Source organism: Centruroides sculpturatus, unplaced genomic scaffold (genome assembly GCF_000671375.1).
Source record: "Centruroides sculpturatus isolate CEXI.00-Female unplaced genomic scaffold, Cexi_2.0 scaffold1508, whole genome shotgun sequence".
Taxonomy (NCBI): Eukaryota; Metazoa; Arthropoda; class Arachnida; order Scorpiones; family Buthidae; genus Centruroides; species Centruroides sculpturatus.
In genome coordinates, this window is record NW_019385649.1 from 143,850 (window position 1) to 170,010 (window position 26,161).

A 26,161-nucleotide genomic window follows, 5' to 3' on the forward strand; every position below is an offset into this window, starting at 1 on the left:
AGCAAATATTTATTGCGACAGGCTGCAATTTTGAATCTTAAATATATGCTCTTCACCTCAAATTTGTTGTCTTGCCCCGTATGTTGTACTCTTTCTTTAACAATAGAGCCGTGCCAGTCATATAAAAAGGGATAAGAATACTAAAAAAATTTTAATTTGGAAAAGGAACTTCCCATCCCATTGAAGCCAGCTAATGGTTCCTCCAAAAATAATAATGTAGATACGTCTAAGATGACGTATCTACATTAAACTAAGGAATGGTGGGAATTTATAGATCTACAATTTTTTCAAATTGCAACCCATTAAATAAGCATTAGTTTTGAATAATTTTTTTTGCTCGGAGAATTAAGTCCGTTTATTCGACATCCATTTTCTGACAAAATCTGTTACACTGTATTCTTATGATAAAATTCACTTCAACGAATCGAAATAAGCAAGTTTATATTTCTAACATAATACTGTATGATCCTGAGTGGGGTTATTACTAAAATTTCTCCGGGAGTTTTATTCGAAATGGTCATGAGTGGAAACTTTTGGTTTAAGAAAGACCAAGAAGATTTTGAAGTTGGCAGAGTCCGTCAACCCTCTTTTATTTTAACGTGGAAAGAATTTGATACAAACTGAATGATAAAAACAAAACGAGAAATTTCCTCGGGTTGGACCGCCTTGCCGCTCACGAGTCATCGGATCCAGCGTTCTTCCTGCCCTCCGGCATGGGCAACTCTCGAAAGTACTGCATGGCTTGTACTGCCGCGTCCACACCAATGTTGTACACTGGATGGGTGGGAACCTGCAATTAAGAAATGACAAACAAATTTTTGCAACGGTATTATCAATTTTCTCTCCTTATATCTATCTACTTTATTTTAAAATACTCATAACACTTCTTCCTATCTAAAAAAAAAAAATGAGCTAGAAATGCCAACACTGGAAGTAACAAATTGTTGCAAAATTTTTATTACAGATAGTCTATATTGAGAATGAGTGGGGAGTCAGGCTGCCATGGACTACTGGGGGTAAAGCTCACTTAGTTTGTCGATAAATGGATAACTCTTTTAATGCAATTACGGGTGCAAAGACACGTGGTTTTATATACAACATTTACAATAGGTTATCAACTTGTATACAGGATGATTTGAAAGGTCTTAAAGGTAGGACAGGAATACAAAAACAAACCATTTTTACCTAGGAACATATAACTGCAAACAGCATCCAAAGTTGCTAGGAAGTACAGGAAAAATCACACAGAAAGGAATAAACATAAGGTGTACAATGTGCTTATTAGACATATGATACATTTAAAGTTCAGAGAAAGTGCTCGCAGTTCTTTCTGTTTGTAGCCATACATGTCTTGTGGCATTGGTGAATGTGTTAAAAAATCTGGCACTTTTGCAGATGTGACTGGCCATCTATCACAGTGGCTCGTGATGAGATCAGCATCCGAGGCCAAGTGGATCTCATAGACAAGGAAGGCCTTTGAAGTATTCAGGAGAAAGAAATCAATGGGGCGTGATCCTGACGGCCAAGCAATGGATCCACTTTGGCCAGTCAGTCATGGGGGGGGAAGGTGCTGTGGAGATATTCCCACGTCTGGGCTGGAATGTGCAGATGCTCTGTTCTGCCCGAAACATGTCGGTCCACAGGTGCAGGAATATCGTGTAGTAGTTCCAATGGGAACTACTACACGATATTCCTGTGAGTTCTCCTTTGGGAATATTCTGTAATTATATCTGTCTAGGCATGTAGGAATAAAGTATGACCCATACAAAGTCATTGACAATGCCCACCAAATATTTATGGTAAACTGTTTTTCTGTGGCACAAGAGCATGTAGAAAAGAAATATTAGAAGAAAGAATGGTTATTAACATTGACAATACAACCATTTATAAGGCATTAAGTAGAAATGTGATGAGATACGACAGAAGAGTTGCATTTAAGAAAAAACAACGCAACGAGGAACGAGAAAAAGTCGGTCGAGAATATTAAACGGACAAAGACAAATACAATAGGAATGGAGAAATATAAACTAGCAAGGATAAGAACGAGCCTAGCACAAGAAGCATGTGATGAGGTGGGAGTAATAAGGGATAGGCAAGAACAAATTACAGGGAAGACATTTTCACAAATGCAAGAATGGTGGAACAAATACATATTTATCTGCTAAGTAAAGAGAATAATGTTGATATGCTATTGGAAATTTGGAGAGCTGTGATTACAAATAATGCAATACTTTATTTCAAAACAATAATTACACTACTCAAACTAAATCTTTTTACTTACCAACTCATTTTTTGGATTGCCGACGATACAGCTTTTGGCAAATAGACCTCCTCCGAAATGCTGGGCCACGGAGAGTCCGCTCAGTGCATAACACGTGTGATAAAAATCTCTGTTCCTGCAATGATGAAAGTCAATCGTTTGGCCCCATTTTATACCATTAAAGAAAAGAAAAAGACACTTACTTTCCTGGTTTGTCGATCAGTCCGCCCAGAGCAGCCTGACAGCAGACTAGAAGGTACTCTTGTAATGCAATTTGATTGAATAACCAATTTTCCATACTCATTGTTAGATTATCTGAAATTAAAATATTTCTCTCTCACTAAACAAAATGATTACCCGAGAAGTATGTGATGGACAGTTACTTTATCGACTGGTGTACAAGTTTCGTCTACCGCCTGCATTCAAACACATTTTTGTCTACTGCTTCTATGTGGCACCATAAATTAAAATGGTAACTTCACAACAGAAGGCATTCTGTCTTCTGTGGTCATTTTTCAAAATCTGACGTTTCCTTGGCCAGATCAAGATTCTGACAATTATGTCTTCTGAAAAAATGAGGACCCACTTCATTTTTGTAGAAGCATGCAATTCACCCTCTTTGAATTGCACACTTCCTCGGCAATAGATTGGAATGCTCCGGTAACTGCTCAAGTTTCCAGATCCAATGACCTGCAACTTCTTCCCATGGAGATACATCAAAGACATCATCTACATGCCATCATTTCCCAGAAATTTGCAGGAGTTGCAGAATTGTATTTTGACTTCCAAAATTTTACTTTGACAATTTAAAATATCCTGGCTAGTTACCAATATATGGTATATCTCATTTTATATGGGGGTTAGTATTGGTGGATACTTTGTAAATTTGCACTCTGCCCAAGTAGCATAGATGACTGCTTAGATAATTTACGAGACAACTGTTTGTCGTGCACAAAAACACAACCTGCACATTATCAATCCCATGTAAAACAAGACTCTAAATAAGCAAACTACAATCGTGTTCTTGTTTCGCTTACCTGTCTTACTGAGTGCACGGTGAATGAGAGGAAACATTCCACCCTGCCAGAAGGAATAGCAGCCATCCACCAATTTGTTGGTCCTTCCCTGAAAGCCACCCTCGTACCTCATCTGTCGATTCACCAGCCACCTCTGGGGAAATGGGGGCAGTTGTATTTTCATAGTTGTATTTTTTTAAGTATTACATAACAAAGAAAACATTACCAAAAGACTCTTGATGTTGCACATGTGTTCTCTTCCCAGTAAGACCAGACTAGCGAATCCGCAGAACGTGTATCCTCCGTGGGCTTCCATACCCGGAACGCCACCAAAACCACCTTCGTACGTCTGACAACTGTTAAAAATAATTTTTACTTTGAATTTTTGCAAATGAAATAATTTTCTGAAACATTTAACTTATGCAAAAACATAACAACACTACATGAAATGACCTCTTTTTTACAGTATACAAAATTAAAACAAAAGTGCAAATTAAGACAAAAGATTTACCATTAATTACTTAATGTTTTTTCTGAAGAAACCATCTATGAAATTCTCCACGTGTGACATTTTACAGTCCAAAAACATTCAAAGCTAGAGATTCCGATGCAAATCAAAACAAATAACTATGGAATGTATGGGTATCGATAGACATTAGAGATATATTTCTTAATTTTTAATACTGAATTTGGGTTTATTATTGCAAAGCGTATCAACTCAGTAAAGTATAATATCAACCAAATTTTTGTATTGTACAAGTATTACCTGCATTATAACATTGAGTATGTGGTGTATTTTGGTAATGAAGATTGTAATACGAGTACAGGTACAAGCCACTTAACGGCTGAGGTCTGAAAGATTATAATGGAACCAAAAATTTGCAGTCACCCATACTTTTTTTATGTTTAGATATATAAATATTTTTCATTGTGTTATATATAGCTTATAGTACGACTTTCACTTAAAAACGTATCCTGCTGTACACCCATGCAGACTTTGCTAATCTGAACGTTAGTATGGGTTATTGAGCATGCATCGTATCAATTTCTTGATATCCAAAGAAAATTACTAAGGAAATATCTGATAACAGAGACAAGGGGAAAGAAAACTAAAAATATCTCAAAATTACATTTGAAAGTCAAATAACTTGACAAAGACAAAACAAAAAAGAAACAAATGATTCAGACGTGTAAATAAAAAATTAAATAATAAGCTAACAGTAATCGTAAGAAATCTCGATTATGTAAATTAAGAAGCACACAACAGAGTACAGTGGATTCTTGATCTACATCTTTCATATCAGATCAACAATAAAAACATCAACGTCACAAATTTCCCGTACCGATCATTTTCCCACATCAGTCATTTTATCCCCCGAGTCCCACCAAAAACGATAGATCGAGAATCCACTGTATTTATAACTTAATATATTTTGTCACTCAGACGAATCAATACACATCAATTAATTTATGTTTATTTTGTAGTTAACTACATTAAAAACTTCACATAATTTTCCACGATAAGCTGTGTGCATAATCATGTGAGTGAATATTAAATGTCAAAGATAAAAAACATCAAATGATATTTAAATTATACAATTTTTTAATGTCAAATTGTGGGAAAACTGTTCTAAAACATATCTAGCTTGCTCGATTCAAATACAGTAGAGTGTCAATAATCCAAATACAGTAGATAATCTGAAATAACTGAAATGGAAATAAGGCATATAAATTTAATTCGTACGATATGAAATTACAAAAAGTTGTCTAATTTTTACTGAGGAAAAATTATTGTAGATTGATAATTCCATTTTATATGAATTCCATGTTGTACGAGTCACCTAGATTTTACAAATATGTGAGCCATTCACAGCCTGGCACATGTATTTTTAAAATCTAAGTGACTCGTACAACATGGAATTCATATAAAACAGAATTATCAACAGTGTTATACAGGGATCGACTATAATTCACACTTTAATATTAGAAAACTAATATTCCAAATGTAAATCATAGTTCTTTTATTATGCATTTGTCAGAATGCTAACGGTAAAATATATTTCGTCTCCGATAGTAACAAATCTGTTCCTTTATAAAAAGTCAAAATGTTGTTGTTAAATCTAATAGTTTAATATCATTAAATTGGACTATTTGATTGCTTATTTGCTCTAAATGCTTATGATATGAGAATATTANGGTGTTATATAACAATCACTATGGTTGTTGAAATACTGAATATAAATGGGGTTTGCTTGCAAAATCCACATGGGCGAAGTCACAGGTAACAGCTAGTTAATATAATATTTCTGAAACTATTAGATTCTTTAATTAATTTGTTGTATTTTCAGAAACTCATTCTTTCAAATACTAACCTATCAATTACTTCATAAGCTTCTTCTGTACCAAGAATACAAAGAGCATTGACTGCAGCATATGTGGGTGCCAGATGACTCTGCTGTCCAGGTCCACCTGCCAAAAATAATTAAATTTAAATTAAAAAGTTAGAAAAAATAGAATAGATCTAGCAAATTTAAATTAGATGCAAATAATATATGGAGTATTGTATAAACTGGTTGCAAATACAGTGGATGCCACTTGCCATATTGCATATAAATATTAACTGAATAAAAATGCTTCTATTGATAAGTTATTATTTATGTATCAAAATATTATTAAGAAATAATTAAAATTGAATTCTGATATTTTGCACAAGATATTGCATAAATACGGAATCACGGGAGTTATTTCAATCTTTGCTTATTCTTTTACAGATAAAACATGCTGCCAAGTAGAGAGGAAAGACAGTTATTTTTATGGTTGGGACCTGAAGTCGGTGTGAACTCACCAAAGAGTTTAATGCGATGCATCCAGATTTCCTGCCAATTGTGTGGCGGTCTGTATACGGCTCTTTAAACTCTTCGGCAACTTCACACTGATTGTAAGTCTCCACTAAAAACATAATTGTTCCTCTTTACTCAACACCACACTTTACCTGTAAAAAGAATAAACAAAGTTCTACATAAATCCTATGATTTAACTGAAATGGAAATAAGGCATATAAATTTAATTCGTACGATATGAAATTACAAAAAGTTGTCTAATTTTTACTGAGGAAAAATTATTGTAGACAGAACTGAATAAATGAGGAAACAGTTATCCAATTCAGAATATTAAAATTTATTTTGGGAGTTTATGGGAAGTTCTTTTGATCTCTCAAACAATTTTCAGTATCAAAAAAATTAATGAATTTTATGACCAGATATACAGTCGAACCCGTATAACACTGTTGATAATTCCGTTTTATATGAATTCCATGTTGTACGAGTCACTTAGATTTTACAAATATGTGAGCCATTCACAGCCCGGCACACGTATTTTTAAAATCTAAGTGACTCGTACAACATGGAATTCATATAAAACGGAATTATCAACAGTGTTATACAGGGATCGACTATAATTCACACTTTAATATTAGAAAACTAATATTCCAAATGTAAATCATAGTTCTTTTATTATGCATTTGTCAGAATGCTAATGGTAAAATATATTTCGTCTCCGATAGTAACAAATCTGTTCCTTTATAAAAAGTCAGAATGTTGTTGTTAAATCTAATAGTTTAATATCAATAAATTGGACTATTTGATTGCTTATTTGCTCTAAATGCTTATGATATGAGAATATTAATACTAAGCTGAAAAATGTAAATTCTTCCAGAAAAAAATGGCGGGAGAGCTCTTGCTGCCTAATGTGCCAGACACACAATTAGCTCTAATTAACCAAACATTAAAATATCTAAAATTTTGTTTATTTTCAACAATTAAGGATGGAAAAATTACTTACCGACTGACCCAGTCAGCTGTTCCTTCAAATAATTCTGGAGTATAAATATTTGTCAGTCTCGCCACGGCCAGAGCACAGTAAGCTCCCCTTTAAAATAAAATTTTCTCATTAATAACTTGTAGAGTATTTGCAATCGAATCTACAATTCATGAATACCTGACATCAATTTCACTGTCTTTGTGAAGAGAAAATGATCCATCTGGATTTTTCATTTGATATAGAAACTGTTGGAGTTTCTCCCTATTTTTGAGGAGAAAAATTTAATTTTCAGAATTAATAAATTCAGTCACTGAACAATTTTCAATTTTTAACAAATATTTCCATTATTTAAATATATAAAATTACTTGTCCTGACTGACTGAGTGATTGATTCATCATCACCCAGAGCAAACTGCTGAACTTAGAAGTGAAATTTGGTAAACAGTTAGGATATGCTCACTAAGAAGGGATTTTTGGAAATTCCCCTGCAGGGGGAGAGGGAGAGCATTAATTAAGGCTTAACCTGAAGAACGGCTTCTATTGTACTATTTTAGATGAGATTTTTTGTTTTCAACTATGTTTAGTCTTCATTGAGTACTTAGGTGTATTAAATTGATAACATTTCAGACATTATTATAAATATTTTTATATATTTCGATTTTTTAATCAAATGTTTGAACCGTTTTAAATTTGAATTTGTTATTGCATATCGGTTCAATTATAGAACGATTGTAAACATTCCAGAAAATTGATCAAATTGAAAACAGTTCATTTGATTCTCAGCAGTTGGTGTTATATAACAATCACTATGGTTGTTGAAATACTGAATATAAATGGGGTTTGCTTGCAAAATCCACATGGGCGAAGTCACAGGTAACAGCTAGTTAATATAATATTTCTGAAACTATTAGATTCTTTAATTAATTTGTTGTATTTTCAGAAACTCATTCTTTCGAATACTAACCTATCAATTACTTCATAAGCTTCTTCTGTACCAAGAATACAAAGAGCATTGACTGCAGCATATGTGGGTGCCAGATGACTCTGCTGTCCAGGTCCACCTGCCAAAAATAATTAAATTTAAATTAAAAAATTAGAAAAAATAGAATAGATCTAGCAAATTTAAATTAGATGCAAATAATATATGGAGTATTGTATAAACTGATTGTAAATACAATGGATGCCACTTGCCATATTGCATATAAATATTAACTGAATAAAAATGCTTCTATTGATAAGTTATTATTTATGTATCAAAATATTATTAAGAAATAATTAAAATTGAATTCTGATATTTTGCACAAGATATTGCATAAATACGGAATCACGGGAGTTATTTCAATCTTTGCTTATTCTTTTACAGATAAAACATGCTGCCAAGTAGAGAGGAAAGACAGTTATTTTTATGGTTGGGACCTGAAGTCGGTGTGAACTCACCAAAGAGTTTAATGCGATGCATCCAGATTTCCTGCCAATTGTGTGGCGGTCTGTATACAGCTCTTTAAACTCTTCGGCAACTTCACACTGATTGTAAGTCTCCACTAAAAACATAATTGTTCCTCTTTACTCAACACCACACTTTACCTGTAAAAAGAATAAACAAAGTTCTACATAAATCCTATGGTTCCAGCCTTACAAAACATCCTGTACATTAAGTTTAGTGATATGTTTGTTGAGTTATATTTAAAATTTTTGTGGTTTATAAATTTTTTACACTTTTCTATATATTTTCCCTTGTTTAGCTTTCAATAAAGCCAAATAACAATTATTTCATATAATATAATATGTTTTATGTTACAATTATTTAATTAAATTATTATATAAATAATCCATTTATAAAATCTATTAAAATATTAGCTACAAAATAAAAGAAATTATACTAAAAAACATTTAATGATGATAAATTACCTCCAAATCCACCATCTGGTTGCTGACATCTTGCTAAAAACTGAATAATACTGTAAAATAATGTTTTCGATTACTTATACAGAAATTTATATAACAAAACTTAATATAATCCGTACCAATGTTGACATATATATAAAAAAACTTTGCAAATAAAATAATCACAAACTTAAAAATCTTGTATTTTGCAGCAGTTTAGTATGATAAGGAATCAGCTAAATTGCTGACAAATCCAGTAATAATGTTCTAAAAGTATGGAAAAGTGCCAAAATGTATATCTATATTTTAACTGTCTCTTGATTTTTGTCAGCTAGCAAAAACATATTAAATTTATTCAAACCCATATATGTTGCATCTAATTTTTAATCTGCTTGACTGTAAGAAAAGTCACTCCCAAGAGAATGCAGAACTTCCGAAACCACAAATTTTCCCATAAACTTTTGATAGAATTTTTTCGGCAAAATATTTCAGAAGCATGTGACAGTTACTCTGGTAACGCGGAAGTGGTACTGCCACAGCTGAGGCAAGATCCATCCCATTTTATTTGCTCTTTTCCTCGATTTTAATGCATATGATGCAACTTTGGATGCAATTTCAAGTTAGATATCAAATAATCAATTTTTAATCCTATTTTAAAAATTTATTTAATTTCATTTAATTTAAAATGTATGCTCTCCATCTCAAATTAGTAGTGTCTTGCCCCTGCACAATACTTTTTCTGTTAGCAACAGAGTCATGCCGGTCATCTAACTAACTCCTTTTGAGGAGAAATGTTTAAATTGAAACAACGTGACTTCTGGTTTACATTGGAAGTTCATATATAATTAATCGGGTCCTCCAGCTCCTATGTTTTCCTTATCTGATCTCGTCTTTCATCTATCAAACTCCATTCTTGAGATTAAGGAAAGACACAGACAGATATATAGACAACAGTGGGAATTTATAGGTCTAAAATTTTTTCAAATTGCAGCCCAATCACTATCAGTATACAGTAGCTGATTTTGTAGTAATTTATTTCATCTATTGCAATTGAGTTTCCAGTTTATAACTGAGCTTGTAAGAATTACTTAAAATGTGTAATCACGTAAAGAGATATGTGTAACTGCGAGTGGAGATAATTTACAGAGTCATGTTATGGGATAATATGTCAAATATGAAATTTCTAAGCAACCTAACCAACATTTCAAGTGAAAACAACAATTCTGAATGATAAACAAAAAGCCAATTTCTTTTTAGCATCTTGCTACCTACTTTGCTTTTAGTATTAAATTATAAAAAATGAAGAATACAGGTATAACTCGACTTACGTCAGTAATTGGTTCCAGGAGAGACGACTTAAGTCGAAAAACGACATAAGTCGAATTTACTTGTCACTAGGCAAAACCACAAATACTATTCCCAGTTCTGTATTTTATTGATAAATGCATTTTTAATTAATATATGGTTAATAAGAATCTATTTTAAGCTTACAAACAAATAAATTTTAGTTTTTAATATAGTACAGAAAAAAGTAATCTAAATTTACAAATTCATGTATGTACAGTACTTTTTTTTTTCTTTGTGGTTTTAGGTCCCTTACCGCTCAGAGAGCACAAAGAGGCTAATATGTACAGTACTACTTGTAAATGTACATGTTTGCAATTTGGCAATGTTTACAGTACATCGTGGACTCTTTATTTGTGAATGTGGTTTGCTCTAAGACATTATAAAATNATATACCTCGCTCTGTTCTCCACATTAAGAAAGGAGAGACAAACAGTCACATCGACAAAATTGGTTGAAGTACCCTCACTCAGCATAAGTAAATCAAAAAACATAACACCTTAATTTGCTGAGAAGATTTAATGAAAATGTAGATGTTTTCATGTTTCGTTCTCCAGGATTTATGATGATTATATTAACATTTACTGTAAGTGTACGTATTTTAATATGATTTTATTTGCTTTAACACTTTTCTAGTAACATTACAACTTCAATATTTGTGGTGGAAAGATGTGAAGTCCAATACAATGACTTAAACTTGCTTTTTATTTTTCCATATATATTTTTTTTGACAAACGATGTATAATTGAGAACGATGTAACTCAAGGTATACATGTATTCTTTAGAATCTAACATTTGTAGCTTTTATAATATTTGTATAAAGCTTTGTACAAGTAAGTTTTATGTTTATTACTGATGTATGTAAATACAAATATAAACATGTAAAAACCATTTTTTGATTAATGCCAAACAAATGCCAGATTATATCCAGCAATATTAATAATTAAATGTTAAGTAATTGGGTCTAGAGATAGGCATTAGATGAAATTTCTTGATAAATTTAATAATTATAATTAAACTAATATTTTAATAAATTATTAAACTATTAGTTTAATTGTTAATAATAGAACATTGCTGGATATAATCCGACATTCATTAGGCTTTAATATATGTATATAAACAATTAATAAATTTAATATATATATATTTTTTGTGAGAGCCGAAATTGGTGAAATATTTTGTTTAATTATTATTTGTCAAGAGAAAAAGTTAAAGAGACAAAATGAAAAATGAAAGTGTTAAAGACAATTAAAACTGTTTCCCATGGACTTACTTCCTTGTTGAAGGTGACACATTGAATGTCTCACCCGGAACCAACAAGTTAAAAATTGACTATTGATTCCAATATACTAAAATTCCTAACCAAGTCATGGGAAAAACCCAGGATGAGCCCCTAATAAAAAAGGAGGGAGTGATGACAATCAGCAGCAGCCGTCATCCAGTTTTTTTTTGAACTGTGTGTGTCCAGCCACTCACCATCACCGATCTTAGCCATCGCCACTCCAGAGAAACACATCACTCAAAAGAAATTGTCACCATTCAAGAAAAACGTGACTCCTTACATGTGAAAGTTCCGAACAGATCTTCCATTTCTACGAACTCCTAAGGTATTTATCAATGCACGAATGATTGTAAGCTCTCTCTCTTTTGTGGTCAGGGCCATAATCATAATAATAAGGTTCCTATATATATATATATATTATATATATGTCATATTATTAGCATTCACTAAGCATCTGTATATAGCTTGTAAATAGATAGTATGGTATTGATTATTAAACAGGTATTTTGTTAAATAATAATAATAACTTGGTGGAGTATACTTCTTCTGTTGTCTCCTTCCACCTCCATTTTGAGTCCAAAAGCCTACGACGCGACTGCTCACGTAAAAACTAACGTAACGACCATCGAAATTTCTGTGTCCTGAAGACACGGTGATGTCAGTCCTGAACAAGACATCGAAGAGGTGCCAACCCTGCAGTCACATTTTATTATAATTTAAAATTTATCCTGTCTTTGTAACTTAATTTCATTTAATTTGGTAATGGATAATATTTTATTTTACTGTTTATTGATCTGTGTGAAATGGTGAAATTACTTTGAAAGAAAGTAAAATAAAATTATATAAAAGTATGATATACTTTTATATAAATAGGAATATTTTAAGATATAAAAATANTTCCAAAAATATCTTCAGTTACCATTTTTGTATAATAGGCAATATATTTTTTTATATTAAAAATAAAATAGAAACTTTTCTAAATGGATATTTCATCAGAAACATATTCAAAATGTAATAAATATTTCACTCAAAAGCCTTAATCAAGACCTGAAGATCTCCAATTGAGATCGAAAACATTAGTCAAAAAAACTGTTTCAAATAAGTGTTACTGGAAAATAATTTAAGGCTTTTGTGTGAGATATTTACTATACCATTCCAGTCCAATAAGTTGTGTTTTATCTCATTAAAAATGTAAAATTGCTTATTAAAAAGTTTGTATTTTGAAAAACAGAATAAAAGTTTAAACTTTAATCTTTTTTGATATAGGTCTAGTGTAATTTGATTAATTTATTGGATAAATTTAATTTTAAAACTTGGCTTATTAATAATAATTAATACAACTTTAATTATTCAGCATTCATTCTATTTAAGTTTAAAATGTAGAACTAATGACAGAAAATTGAAGGTACAATACAGTCTCTTCAGTCTGGCACATTCTGCAATCCAACACTCTGCAGGATAGCACACATGAAACTTTCATATTACCATTAGTCAATGTATGCAAGAGAGAGATGTAATAGTGTGTCAGTTGTAAGTTGTTTGTTGCACATGAGATTAGCAAAGAAATCACAACTGTGATTAATACAATAAACTAACCTGTGAACCAAGTTCTTGTATGTACTGTATTTCTTTTCTTTTAATCTAAAATCAGAAATCTGACACCCACCAGTCTGATAAATTTGGATTACAGAGACTCTACTGTGTACTATTTATTATTCCAGTTTTATTAAATTAATTATACATTAATAATAATAACAAAAAAAGACTTACTGTTCTTTTAGGTCATTAGTTATTAGTTCGTCCAATAAATCTAAACTGTGGAGAATCCAGTAACAAAGCCAAGGACGACTCGAATCAAGACACTATTAAAACAGAATTTAAAATAATAAATTTTAAACCAAACCAATCAAATTACATGTGCAAACATTTTATAAAATTTACAATGATTTACCTCATACAGTTGAGTTAGTGACACTAGTCCTTTCTTGAGAAAAACAACATGTTTGTCTCTCCACAGTAAAGGACATCTAGATTTAAAATATAAAAATAAACTTGTATAAATAAATCAAATAACATTAATAAAAAATAAAAGTACAGTTTATAAAATACACTATTATTTAAAGTTTTAGTTGGAATGTTCAGGTACATTATTAAATTACTAAAATTACTAACAAAGAAATAATGCACATGCAGAAACTGACTAAAACTTACTTTAAATAATATTAACTTTTTTTGTAGAAAAGGGTTGGCAGAATTACAATTTAATAAAAAGTAAAATAAATCACAAATGGATATGAGTCCAATTTTGCTTGCCATGTCCAATCATCAGGAACAACTATTTCCATTGCAGAGACAACCTTTCTTTAGAGGCTATGCCTCTGCACAAGTATGTCACCTGCAGACATTTTAAACTGTTTTGCATATTTGTGCAGAGGCATAGCCTCTAAAGAAAAATTCTCTCTGCAATGGAAATAGTTGTTCCTGATGATTGGACGTGGCAAGCAAAATTGGACTCGTATCCATTTGTGATTTATTTTACTTTTTATTAAAATATTAACTTTGTTCAATTTCAATGTTCCACATACATTGTCTTCTTTGAAACAAAAATCTTCAATTGTACTGTTCATATCATTTTTATATACAGGGTGATTCAGGAAGAGTTTGCAATATTCTAAGAGATGATAGTATGAGTGATTAAACAAATAAGTTCATATAAATGTGTATCGCTTTGTAACAGTCGCAGAGACTTGAGGGCATGTAGTTGATAGTAGCTTCCCAGCCTGACATTCAGATTCTTGCTTACTGACCTGGATGAAGGGTGAGATTTACCACACAAAAGTGAATATTCACCAGGAACTATTCACTTGCATCACAGATGCTATTTCCCAAACCAAGGAATGCCAAGGTGACCTCCAACGAGTGACCCAAAACATTCTGCATTAATAATTGCACTTTTAAACACATGTTATGATGTAATAGACTTTGCACTGGAGCAATTTTCCAATATCACAGTAAGCACAGGTCTTTACTGTATGACATTCCTACTCTATCTTTCTCTCAATGCCTTAAGTGCACTCTACGTGCAACATCTCAATAAGAATTATAAATGCAACAAATATTTATATCAAATTTTTGCTTATCATCTCCTGGAATATTGTAGATTCCTCCCAATCACCCCATATCTAAAAAAATTAAAATCATAACAAGAATTAAACAAATTAACTGCTAAAGCCAAGATTATCAGAAGTACTTCATTAGGAACAATTTTAACTTTGATTTAGACCATCATCTACTGAAAACCATAAATAGATAATATTCATGGTGTCAAATTTAATGAACTTTCGTGTGCTTTCATGATTAAGACTGTATCAAATAATTTATCATTTTAGCTGTTGAACTTATTATATTACATACAAATAATGATAAAGATTCTTTCACTTTTACTAAATTCTATCTATTTTTATTCAATTGTTGTTCACATTAACTCTGCATTTTATAATTACATAAATCACATTGTCCCAAAAATTATATCGTCATTATACGGCTAAGGTTCGCATGGCCATGTTATATTTTACATTTGTATTATTATTCATACTCTAAATTAATCATAAGTTTTTTAGATTATTTTGTTTATTCAAAGTATTGTTCCTTTATTTTGATCTTTGTTCTGAACACCCTTTGTAGATAGAATTAGTCATAAATATATCAACAGTAATTGACCAAAACACTTATTATACTATCCATCTTACAGATCACGATTCTTTTAAGCACACTATCTGCACCGTCATTAATGTGCATTGAATTTCTATTAACATTATGTTGAAGATTAGCGATAACTATTGAGTTTAATATCTCCATCAGTATTGATATTAGTTATAAAATAACCATTTGACCTATTACAGAAATTTATAATCAGGCTAAACACTCAGGTGTTAATATGTCACAAAAAGTGGTACCAGATAACAGAATGGCAAATTCTGAAATGTTTGGCAAATTATAAACTTCTATAAAATAACAATATAATTGGATTGTTGTACGTTAGATTGAAATGCAAAAACGTCTTTGTAATCCAAAAACTTATGGTAGACTGTCTCATAGCAATTGCTGTGAGACAGTCTACCAATTACGAAGACGTTTTTGCACTTCTATAAAATGTCAAGTGGTTATTTTCCAATTGGTTTTGATTATCAGTAAGTTTTGATGAATTATCAATTGACATGTATCAATTGTCATATTTATTTTTTATAAATTTATTCATTGGAATTACAATTTCAATTATTGCTTGGAAATTTTTAATATACAAAAAATTATTTTTTCTTTTCATTTTATTGAGTCTAAGAAATATTACTAGAATAATCTAGAATTTAAACCCAAAGTGATAGTTTTATCTGTCTTGAAACTATAACTGGACTTTCAAACATGGTTTTGAGAAGCACATTTAAAGAACAAAATATAATTTAAACCAGTTCATTTCTATGTAGTACATGTTATGTATGCTCAGACAGAATAACTGGTTTATAATGCTGCAACTTGAATGTTGAACTTGAACTACAATAGTCTGACAACGGAATGACAAACATTCCGAAAACATTAACCTGTCATTTAATAAGAAAGTTTTTCCTGACTTCTCGAGAACTCAAGTGTTTGTTTAATGAAACAATTTTTTTATTATTTACAGAAATATCTTTAACTATTTAGATTCTAAATATGAAAGTTCATACCTCCTAATCTAAAAAGAGCATTAGATAACTAACTGTAATAATTTATTTTAATAAACTTTTACATTTCAATTAACTTACTCTGTACTGCATTGATTTACTGTTCTTAAGCAATCATAATGGCTCTGAACAGATTCTTCAACTTCTTCCTATAAAATATATAAATAAATAAATAAATATAAACATAATATAGCATGATAATGCTAAAAATCAACAATACAATAAGAACAAAGATAAAGATGAGTAATTAAATCACAATTCTCTGTTATGTTAATAAATAACACATTAATCACTACTGAACGATGGATCACATATACAAGAGGTTCCATATAATTATAATGGAGTTGAAAAATTTGTATCTGCCTGTACTTTTTTTTATGTTTAAATATGTTAAGATACATAAGTACTTATCGTTGTGTTACATATTGTTTATATGTGTAGTAGATTATTGTTACACTCTAAAGTCCAGCAAAATTTATTCATGATACTGACTAATGTTTTTGGAAGTGTTCAATGACCTTCTTCGGGTTTTTGTAGTTCAAATTGTAGAACACAAATATGCTAATTGACATTTGAATTATAAGTTTTTAATCTTGAATTTCANGTACTTTTTTTTATGTTTAAATATGTTAAGATACATAAGTACTTATCGTTGTGTTACATATTATTTATATGTGTAGTAGACTATTGTTACACTCTAAAGTCCAGCAAAATTTATTCACGATACTGACTAATGTTTTTGGAAGTGTTCAATGACCTTCTTCGGGTTTTTGTAGTTCAAATTGTAGAACACAAATATGCTAATTGACATTTGAATTATAAGTTTTTAATCTTGAATTTCAGTGTCACAAATTTTCTTTAATTTTACAATATTGACCAATGTTTTTGGATATTGAGCCCATCCAAAAACTGTTAGTTGATATTGTGAATAAATTTTGCCAGACTTCAAGGTGTAATAGTTGTTTTATTAATGAAACCTAGTTGGGAGTTTAAATAGACTATCCACGATATAAAAGCTGGTAAGGGCTCTTGCCTGATTTTCCTATCCCTTAAACAGGAAGTTAAGGAGACTAAAACATCTGATATTTTTCAATTATACAACAATTTAAAAAATAATTTTTATTTTATTAATTATTACAAAAAGGTAAAAGGCTTAACCCTATAGAAAGTACAGAGATCACAATATCAAAGCAAACTAGTTATGTAACTAATATATAAAATTCATTACACTGCTAACTATAACACTCACCTATACAACTTGCATAAAGAAGTAACCCACACCGTGGACAGAACAATGTACAGAAGAAATCCTAATATTTACAAGACTTTAAGAAACAATAAGGACATTAAAGACCCTGCAACAGGCATGGCCAACATACGGCCCATCTAATGAATTTATGTAGCCCGCGATCAATCTTTCAATATTAGGTATTGAAGTCTGAATAGCTCGATGAAAAATGTTGGCCCCCCAAAAAAAAGGTTAACAACACACTGTGCATTTAGAGTTAACCCGCCATTACAAATCTCGTAAGTACAGCACAGAATGTTGATAAAGCATGATAATGTGAAAAATGTATCTGTAATCTCTATCTACAATTCAGTCTCTACGGGGTGACACCACAATATCTCGCTCCACCTCAAAATCTTCCTAGGGCAGCCTATGGTTCGGCCCGTGTAAAAAGTTTTCTTTCTAATTCGGCCCGGGGGCAAAAACTGTTGGCCACCCCTGCCCTGGGAGGATTCTGGCTGTGTGCAGCATACTGAGTAAAAATAATAATAGAAGCTTGAAATATTTATTTGAATATATTTTTGCTCAATTTTTCAACATTTGTTTTTGTATGTGCCAAAGATGCTGTTTTAAGGACAAAAGTACTAGAAATTACAATATGCTGCATGTTTTAAAAGACAATTTGTCTAATGCTGCAGTTCTGAAAGTGTGGGAAACAAAGAGCAGTGAGAAACTTTTCACAGAGTTGCAAGGTTGCAAATGGTATCATGATTGCAGAGAGAGGATATAAATAGGAAAGAAAGATAGTAGTAGGGGATCGTGAGCAAAACTCTTGTCCAAAAGGAGATTGCAGCCTGAAAAAGTTTGGAAATGAATAGTCTAATAATTGCGTGTGGGCTGGCCGTCGCCTGTCTCAACCTGCGCTCCCCATTTAGTCACTCACTTTGACGCTCAAATCCCAGTGCATGAGTCGGGGCAAGTCCTTGCAACCCCCGAAACTACATAACATCAAGCGGGCCATGGTGGCATGGGCCAAACAGTTAAACGTGACATTCATAGCGAAGCATGCGGTGCAACTCCCAGATTTCGGGAGCATAACTTGCAAAGGATCACACGTACGGGTACTGTTCCTTCGACATTTTTGCTCCTACGAGTACAATCTTCAGCTCTGTAAGGTGCCAATCGTAGATGTAATTATACACTTAATAATTTAAAAAAAAAAAAAAAAAAACAATAGAGACAACTTTCCTTAACTCGTACCATCGATTCAATATCGAGTGACGTAGAATTAATGCATAAGCCTTTCCGTTTTAAGCATTGATTAGTACTCGAGACACCGGTAGAAACTCCATTAGCGTAACGGCTACACACAACATAAACAAGACGGCACCGGCAAACGAAAACTACATCAAAATGTCGTTTAAACTATTAAACGAAGGTCTTAAGAAATGGAAATTGGACTCGCCTGTTGGTCGGACGTCAAAGTTTTATAATTATCGTCTTTGAACCTTTCTTTTTCTAAATTGGGATTTGTACACCTGAACTTAAACATCGCTATCCCGTCCGTTTCCAAGCAACGCCACCTAGGAATAAGCCAATCGATCGGTGCTTTCGCGCCCTCTGGCGAACCGAATTAGTAAATAAAATTAATTTTTGGAGACGGAAACGGAAGAAAATTTTATTTTATTTTATTATTTTTTTAAGATGATTTTTAAACTTAATAAAAATTAAATATAAACTATTCTTTATTAAAGATTAAAATTTTTTAAAAGTTTTCCCACATTTTATTAAATTTTCGGACCTTCGAAACTGACGGCCGAATGGCCGGGCGGTTAAAATGGATTTCTACCGCTCAGAGAGACACGGAATCCATCCGGAAGGGTCGGAAAGAATCGCTGAAATTTTTCGAGGGTGGTCAGTCCAAACATGTCGTGCCACCTCCCATCGCGAACCTGGTCTAACTCATAATGGCCTTGCTGAAGAGAAATGGTCTTGGTGCTAACGTAGCTAAGAGTTAAAAAAAAAAAAAAAAAAAGACTTTCAGAACTAACTGAGAACTTTTCATATTTATCGTGAGTCACTTTTTTTTCCATTTTTGATGCTTTCCGATCTGTGGACACCAAAAAGACTTTCGTAATCATACACATTATGGGTTCTATCATAATTATAGTGGAGGCGGCCGGTTGCGAGGGAAGAGGCTTGACATATAAGTTATTTCTGAGGAGTTGCTCGCCCGGATTTAATCCTCCAGAACTCCTTGATGGCATCGGCCATCCGACCTATTCTATGGAACGATTGGTTTTAATTTGCGTGGTTCTTCGTTTATCAATTACAATTCTTACAATGAGCTTTATCGGGAGGCAAGTTTTATAATGGTTTCCATTACAAAGGCTGCGTAAAAGCCATTTTATGTTATTTGCGATCTTTTACTTGAAGCTTTTGCCCTTGTACTGTACCACATTGTATGTATTGGGCGCTTTATCGAGAAATTTTTCCATTGTTGCACGTTGCGGATTAACTGTGGGTATGCCGGAGTAGTGTTTTCCAAACTATGAAGCGAGTTAAAACTTTAATAGGTCGCGAAATGATACTATCTTCGCAGAAATACTTGTAATACTGAAATATTCTCTGAGAACTAGAAACAGTAGATGCATCCGACAGAATTGACAAAATCTTTTTACAATCCGAAAAGTTTATTTTTAAAAAGCTAGCAACGAGTTGCTTAACTTTCCCGGCAACTTTTGGTAGCGCCATCTGTTATCATATTTTATTTTTAAAAAACTTTTTTTATTTTAACTATTATAAAATGGCAAAATACTTAATTTTAAGAGTGGGGATGGGTTTTATAAAAAATTGCTAATAACTGTATTAACCGGTCACTCTGTTAACGACTGGAAAACGCACTAAACAATTGAGGTAGAAAAAGTTTTTTTTAACACTTCTGAACTAACAATTATTTCGTAGGCGTATGCTACAGTTGAGAGCCCTCTCTGTACAAAAACTAATAAGCATAAATTAATTTACACTTGACTATAACGAGTAAAATAGTCATTAAGTCCGACCTTAGTAGAGATACACACGACTCCCTTTATTTCACCATCCCCTCGACATTTAATCACCAAAATTTAATAGCATCGTTCTCCCTAATACACAAACCTCCCTGCAAAATTTCAGAAAATTTCGACAAAAAGAACGGAAGTTATTAAGCTTCAAACAAGATGAACTAAATCGTGTTCCCCACATACACATTAACATCCACCGTCTTCAGAATTGGTATTTGCACCAGAGTCCGGAAATTTGTCCCCCACCCGCTAGGCTCGGCCGAAATTTACGGAATTAAAATTTAATTACCTTTCCCCTCTAATTAGAGTAATTAAACAAGTAAGATACCAAATTCCTTAGAGGGGTAAGACGAGTGCAGTGGTACCCCTTGCAAAACCCTATCACCGTGAAATATGATGACACTAATAGGTAAACCGTTACTGATGAATCGTATTGATAATGAAACAAACAGGACACGCAAAAAGACAACCCTCCGACGTTAAACTGATGGTCGTCATAACTCCGGACGACAGCGCCTTGTCTCTCGTCCATTATCTGGAGCCGCAATATCCCGAAGTTCCTGAATGATGGTGGAGTCGACACGGTAACGTGAGACGAGACTGGACAGAAAGGAGTCCAAAGAAATGGTGGAAGAATCTGTGGAGCGTAAAGGGCCTTGGTGGAAAAGGTTGTTTTTCTGCCGGAAAAATAACCTTTCTGACAAGCCTTGTTGCACGGATTTCAACTTTCCTCCGAACGTGGCACAGCACCCGGAAGTGACCTTTCATTCGGCTACGACTTAATCGACTGGATTTGACTTTCCATCCCAATTTACGGACGGATTCTTCGACAACATTCGAGATTCGTTCTTCCATTTCGGTTATTAAAGTGCATACAACGACGGTAACGTCATGTCTACCGTGGCAAAGTGACAACGATACATTAATTTAAGCAATGTTCTCGTGTTTAATAAAAGACTGTCTTACGCTGTTACTGGCCTTTAATAATTAAACGACTATTACTATCCTTATAATATTTCGGCCGATGTTCTACTAGTAAAACATTTCATTTCCAGAATAATACACTACGGAAGGAAACCATTTACATGTCGAACTTTAACCAAAAACATTCATTGCAGTGCAAAACAGAATGATAATTACTTCAACCATTTAAAATGTACATGGAATTTTCACCATTATATATAAATTTTTATATTAATAAAACTTATTAAATTTTATAACAACTGTTTAAAGATTCGATACTTATCGAAGTTNAAAAAATTACGATTTTGTTTCATTTCTTTGCCGTTAAATCGTTTATAAACTTATAAATACGTGTACACGACTAGATAAGACGGGCATACTTATTTGATTGCATAGAGTTAAGCAGCGTAATTCTTTTTACTCACGTAATAATCATTAATTAGTAATCAAAATTTAATTATTATAAGCATGTGACTAAACATATCGTAAGCACTTATAGAACTTTCTATATATTTAATACGAATCGGTTCAAAACGCACGCCGCACCCTACGCCATGTTAACACGTCTCGGTTGGAGGGGTTCGAAAATAATTAAAATACTATCGAAAAAACATTTTTTTTTTTAAAGTTAGATCATTAAAAGTTCTCTCGAATTTACAATTTTGTATACCTAACATAGCGTTTTTACACTGCTCAACATTAAAATTGCTACACCGTAAAGACGGTAGGCAACAAACGAGAAATTTGCACCAAAGATACTACAATATGCCGGGTGCTCCATACTTCAAGATTACAGGCCAATTTAATCGTGTTTTCCTCAATTATACTATAAACATGATTCTGCTATTCGCTTTCCTTCCTGGTGTAGCAATTTTAATGGCCGGCAGTGTATAATCGATACATTTAAAGTACTTTAAATGTATCGATTGATATTAAAATACCGTGGGCTCGGCCCGATCCCCTTTGGAAAATATGGCAAAAACTCCTTTGTGTTGCACATTATAATTAATTTGAAAAATGAATAATCGAAAGCTTTTGCCTAGTAAAAATTTCAAAACAATTTTAATTAAATTTAATTTTATAACCGTTATAATTTGAATATTAGACTCGTTACGGTTATCCGTTACGGATTTTCCGTTATGAGGCGTTGCCTAATGTTCTAAAAACGTTCAAACCGTCCAATAGCATTAATCGTCCAATCGGAGTATTAGAATCTGCCGTTTACGACCAATCAGAAAACGAGGACGGTTGTAAATTGACTTCAATTCTCGACGGTTGCATCAAGTAACGTCACAATCTTTATTGCTGTTGGAGCGTAAGCTGTTTGCTAGTCTTGTTCTGGGTTACTTTCTTCTTTTAAATAGAATTTTGGTAAGCCACATTTCAATTATAATTATTTTTAATCTAATTTTAAAACGAGAAGTAAAAATAATATTTTAAAATTTATATTTTTAGACCGTAGATATCAAATATGGGAAGTCAAACGTTTCAATTTACGTGGAATAATCACGAGAAGGATCTGGTGTCTAGTTTCAAGCAGTTATTGACTACGGAAGGTTTGATGGACGTCACTCTATCTTGCGAAGGAAAACAAATGAAAGCGCACAAATTGATATTGAGCGCGAGTAGTCCACTCTTTAACAATATTTTTATGGATAATCCGAATCAATATCCCGTTATCGTCCTAACCGATACGAAGTATTCCGATCTGAAAATGATTCTGGATTTTATTTATAACGGCAAAATTTTTATCCCGAGAAGTCAACTTGCTAGACTTTTAAAGACTGCAGAAGCGCTGAAAATAAAGGGTTTAATTCAATCCGAAGAAGCTCCGGAAGAAATGCCAAATGAATCTGCCGAAGTTTTCACTTCGCTACGGAGGAAAAGAAAACGGAGGAGGAAGAGAAGCTCGAGTGAATCGGACGACGTGGTCGAGATTCCCTCTAAAGTTAAGTCGCCAGAACCCCCACTTTTATCTCCGTACCGGAAAGAAAAATCTTTCACGTCGTTTGCAGATAATAAAATAACCGAATCGACCAAGGACGAAGTCGAAATAATCGAAAATCCTCCGATAATCCATCTCGAAGCCGACGATGAGATCGAGATTGTAAGGGTGAGCACATATCATTTTATTTCGTAAATTGTTATTTAAATGTCTTCGTTCGTATTTCGAAAATTTATAGATTAAAAACGTAATACGAAGCTAATATAATTTATTACATAACAATTTTGGTTAATATACTGTATATTTTCAGGAAAATGAAGGTGAAAATGTCGAATCCGAAGCTCCATCCGAACCGATATCGTCGCAGAATCTTGTTTCCACAACTATGCCCGACCCATCGACATTCGTTATAGCATCCACATCTACACTTGTTTCGAATGAAATTAAAATAAGCGATGTAAGGACAGATGATAACGATCGATTATCCGAAAATTCTATAACTAGGGATTTTTCTCTTCAATATTCGTCTACAAGTTCCGATATTGGTAACCGATTTATTTCATAAATAAATTCATTTTATACATTATTTTAAATGTTAAACTTTTTATAGAAACTCCAGCGACGTCCAGTCAAACCGGTTTGGACCAAAGCATTCCCGACGGTCCTCATGAAGAACCTTCAATGTCGGAGCCATCGATAGCCGGTACTTCCCGTGACGATTCGAATTTATCGGAATCAAGTAATTCTAAAGGTGAGGCATTGGTTTTTACACGTTTATTTCTATACCGAATTTACAGGTGTAATGCAGAATTTATTCTGTGAATGTTTAATGGTAATTTGTTTAATTATTCTGTAAACTTGGGTAACGTATGACGAATAATCTCATATATATATATATAGCAGAATCTAATTCATTATTATCAAATTAAATTTTTAGAAATTAGTAATATAATAAAAGTATTGTTAATGTGTTTGCTTGTACAGTACATATAATAATATGATGAAACTAATAGGTAAACCGTTACTGATGAATCGTATTGATAATGAAACAAACAGGACACGCAAAAAGACAACCCTCCGACGTTAAACTGATGGTCGTCATAACTCCGGACGACAGCGCCTTGTCTCTCGTCCATTATCTGGAGCCGCAATATCCCGAAGTTCCTGAATGATGGTGGAGTCGACACGGTAACGTGAGACGAGACTGGACAGAAAGGAGTCCAAAGAAATGGTGGAAGAATCTGTGGAGCGTAAAGGGCCTTGGTGGAAAAGGTTGTTTTTCTGCCGGAAAAATAACCTTTCTGACAAGCCTTGTTGCACGGATTTCAACTTTCCTCCGAACGTGGCACAGCACCCGGAAGTGACCTTTCATTCGGCTACGACTTAATCGACTGGATTTGACTTTCCATCCCAATTTACGGACGGATTCTTCGACAACATTCGAGATTCGTTCTTCCATTTCGGTTATTAAAGTGCATACAACGACGGTAACGTCATGTCTACCGTGGCAAAGTGACAACGATACATTAATTTAAGCAATGTTCTCGTGTTTAATAAAAGACTGTCTTACGCTGTTACTGGCCTTTAATAATTAAACGACTATTACTATCCTTATAATATTTCGGCCGATGTTCTACTAGTAAAACATTTCATTTCCAGAATAATACACTACGGAAGGAAACCATTTACATGTCGAACTTTAACCAAAAACATTCATTGCAGTGCAAAACAGAATGATAATTACTTCAACCATTTAAAATGTACATGGAATTTTCACCATTATATATAAATTTTTATATTAATAAAACTTATTAAATTTTATAACAACTGTTTAAAGATTCGATACTTATCGAAGTTGGGCATTTTTAGATTTTTAAATTAATTTTTAATTAATAATCTGCAACCGTTAAACTATAGGCCTTCCGTTAACATGATAAAAGCAATTTTTATTTCTAAATCTTGCAAATAATTTAATAAATAAACCGTTACATTAAAACAATTTATAACTTTTTGCACTTTGTTTTTCTTTCTAGACTAGTTCATTAACACCTGTCTTCAAATTTTGGGTACGAACGGAAATTGTGAGGGGTTCGAAAATAATTAAAATACTATCGAAAAAACATTTTTTTTTTTTAAGTTAGATCANAATGGTAGAAATGTTAAAACATATACTTTATGCCAGAGGACAGATTCCCTGCCTCTTCGATCAAGCGAAAAGATTATTCGTTTCTAGTTCCGAGGTACGAAGATTTGTTTGTTTCCTGTACTAAATATCTACTGTATTTACACAATAAGCATTGTCATTCGACGTTGATGAAAACTGTATACAGCACTCTTCATATTAATATCTTGTCAAGTATAAGGCAGATTTAATTTTTAAACATGTATACCTTGCATTTGTTATGCATACATTTCATATATACAGTGTGGGTGAAGACATTTGTCATATTTTTATTAATTCGAAGGCAAAATACAGACAGATTAGCATTAAAAGTACTCAGACAGCAAGGCCAAATAAAAGGAATTTATTCATATTTTTAAATCTAGTAAATGTAGGCATATATAAAGTTTCAATTTGGGGCACATAATGCAATTTGGTAGAATTTTACTTGTGCACCATTATGCTGGTGATCACAACTG

The 26,161-nt window shown here is 32.6% G+C and overlaps 2 protein-coding genes across 3 annotated transcripts; one reads left to right on the forward strand and one right to left on the reverse strand.

Annotated features, from left to right (window-relative positions):
* Positions 1 to 503: 503 nt before the first annotated feature.
* LOC111640882 (protein farnesyltransferase subunit beta-like) lies at positions 504 to 19,164 on the reverse strand. The gene is made up of 13 exons (XM_023386962.1): positions 19,017 to 19,164; positions 16,405 to 16,472; positions 13,557 to 13,632; positions 13,376 to 13,467; positions 9,004 to 9,053; positions 8,060 to 8,156; positions 7,273 to 7,356; positions 7,117 to 7,203; positions 3,503 to 3,632; positions 3,298 to 3,430; positions 2,464 to 2,575; positions 2,282 to 2,396; positions 504 to 790 (listed from the first exon to the last, which is right to left on the reverse strand). The coding sequence occupies exons 1-13, from the start codon at positions 19,101 to 19,103 to the stop codon at positions 674 to 676; spliced, it is 1,248 nt and encodes a 415-aa protein (XP_023242730.1). The 5' UTR covers positions 19,104 to 19,164; the 3' UTR covers positions 504 to 673.
* Positions 19,165 to 22,783: 3,619 nt separating this feature from the next.
* On the forward strand, positions 22,784 to 24,437 carry LOC111640879 (protein bric-a-brac 1-like). 2 transcript variants are annotated; one of them, XM_023386959.1, is made up of 4 exons: positions 22,784 to 22,947; positions 23,032 to 23,689; positions 23,832 to 24,066; positions 24,123 to 24,437. In XM_023386959.1, exons 2-4 carry the CDS (start codon positions 23,048 to 23,050, stop codon positions 24,341 to 24,343), a joined length of 1,098 nt encoding a protein of 365 aa, XP_023242727.1. In that variant the 5' UTR covers positions 22,784 to 22,947; positions 23,032 to 23,047; the 3' UTR covers positions 24,344 to 24,437. The 2 variants fall into 2 exon arrangements, with proteins under 2 accessions (XP_023242727.1, XP_023242728.1); XM_023386960.1 differs by having other exon boundaries at positions 22,800 to 22,947; positions 24,132 to 24,433.
* The last annotated feature ends 1,724 nt before the right edge of the window (positions 24,438 to 26,161 follow it).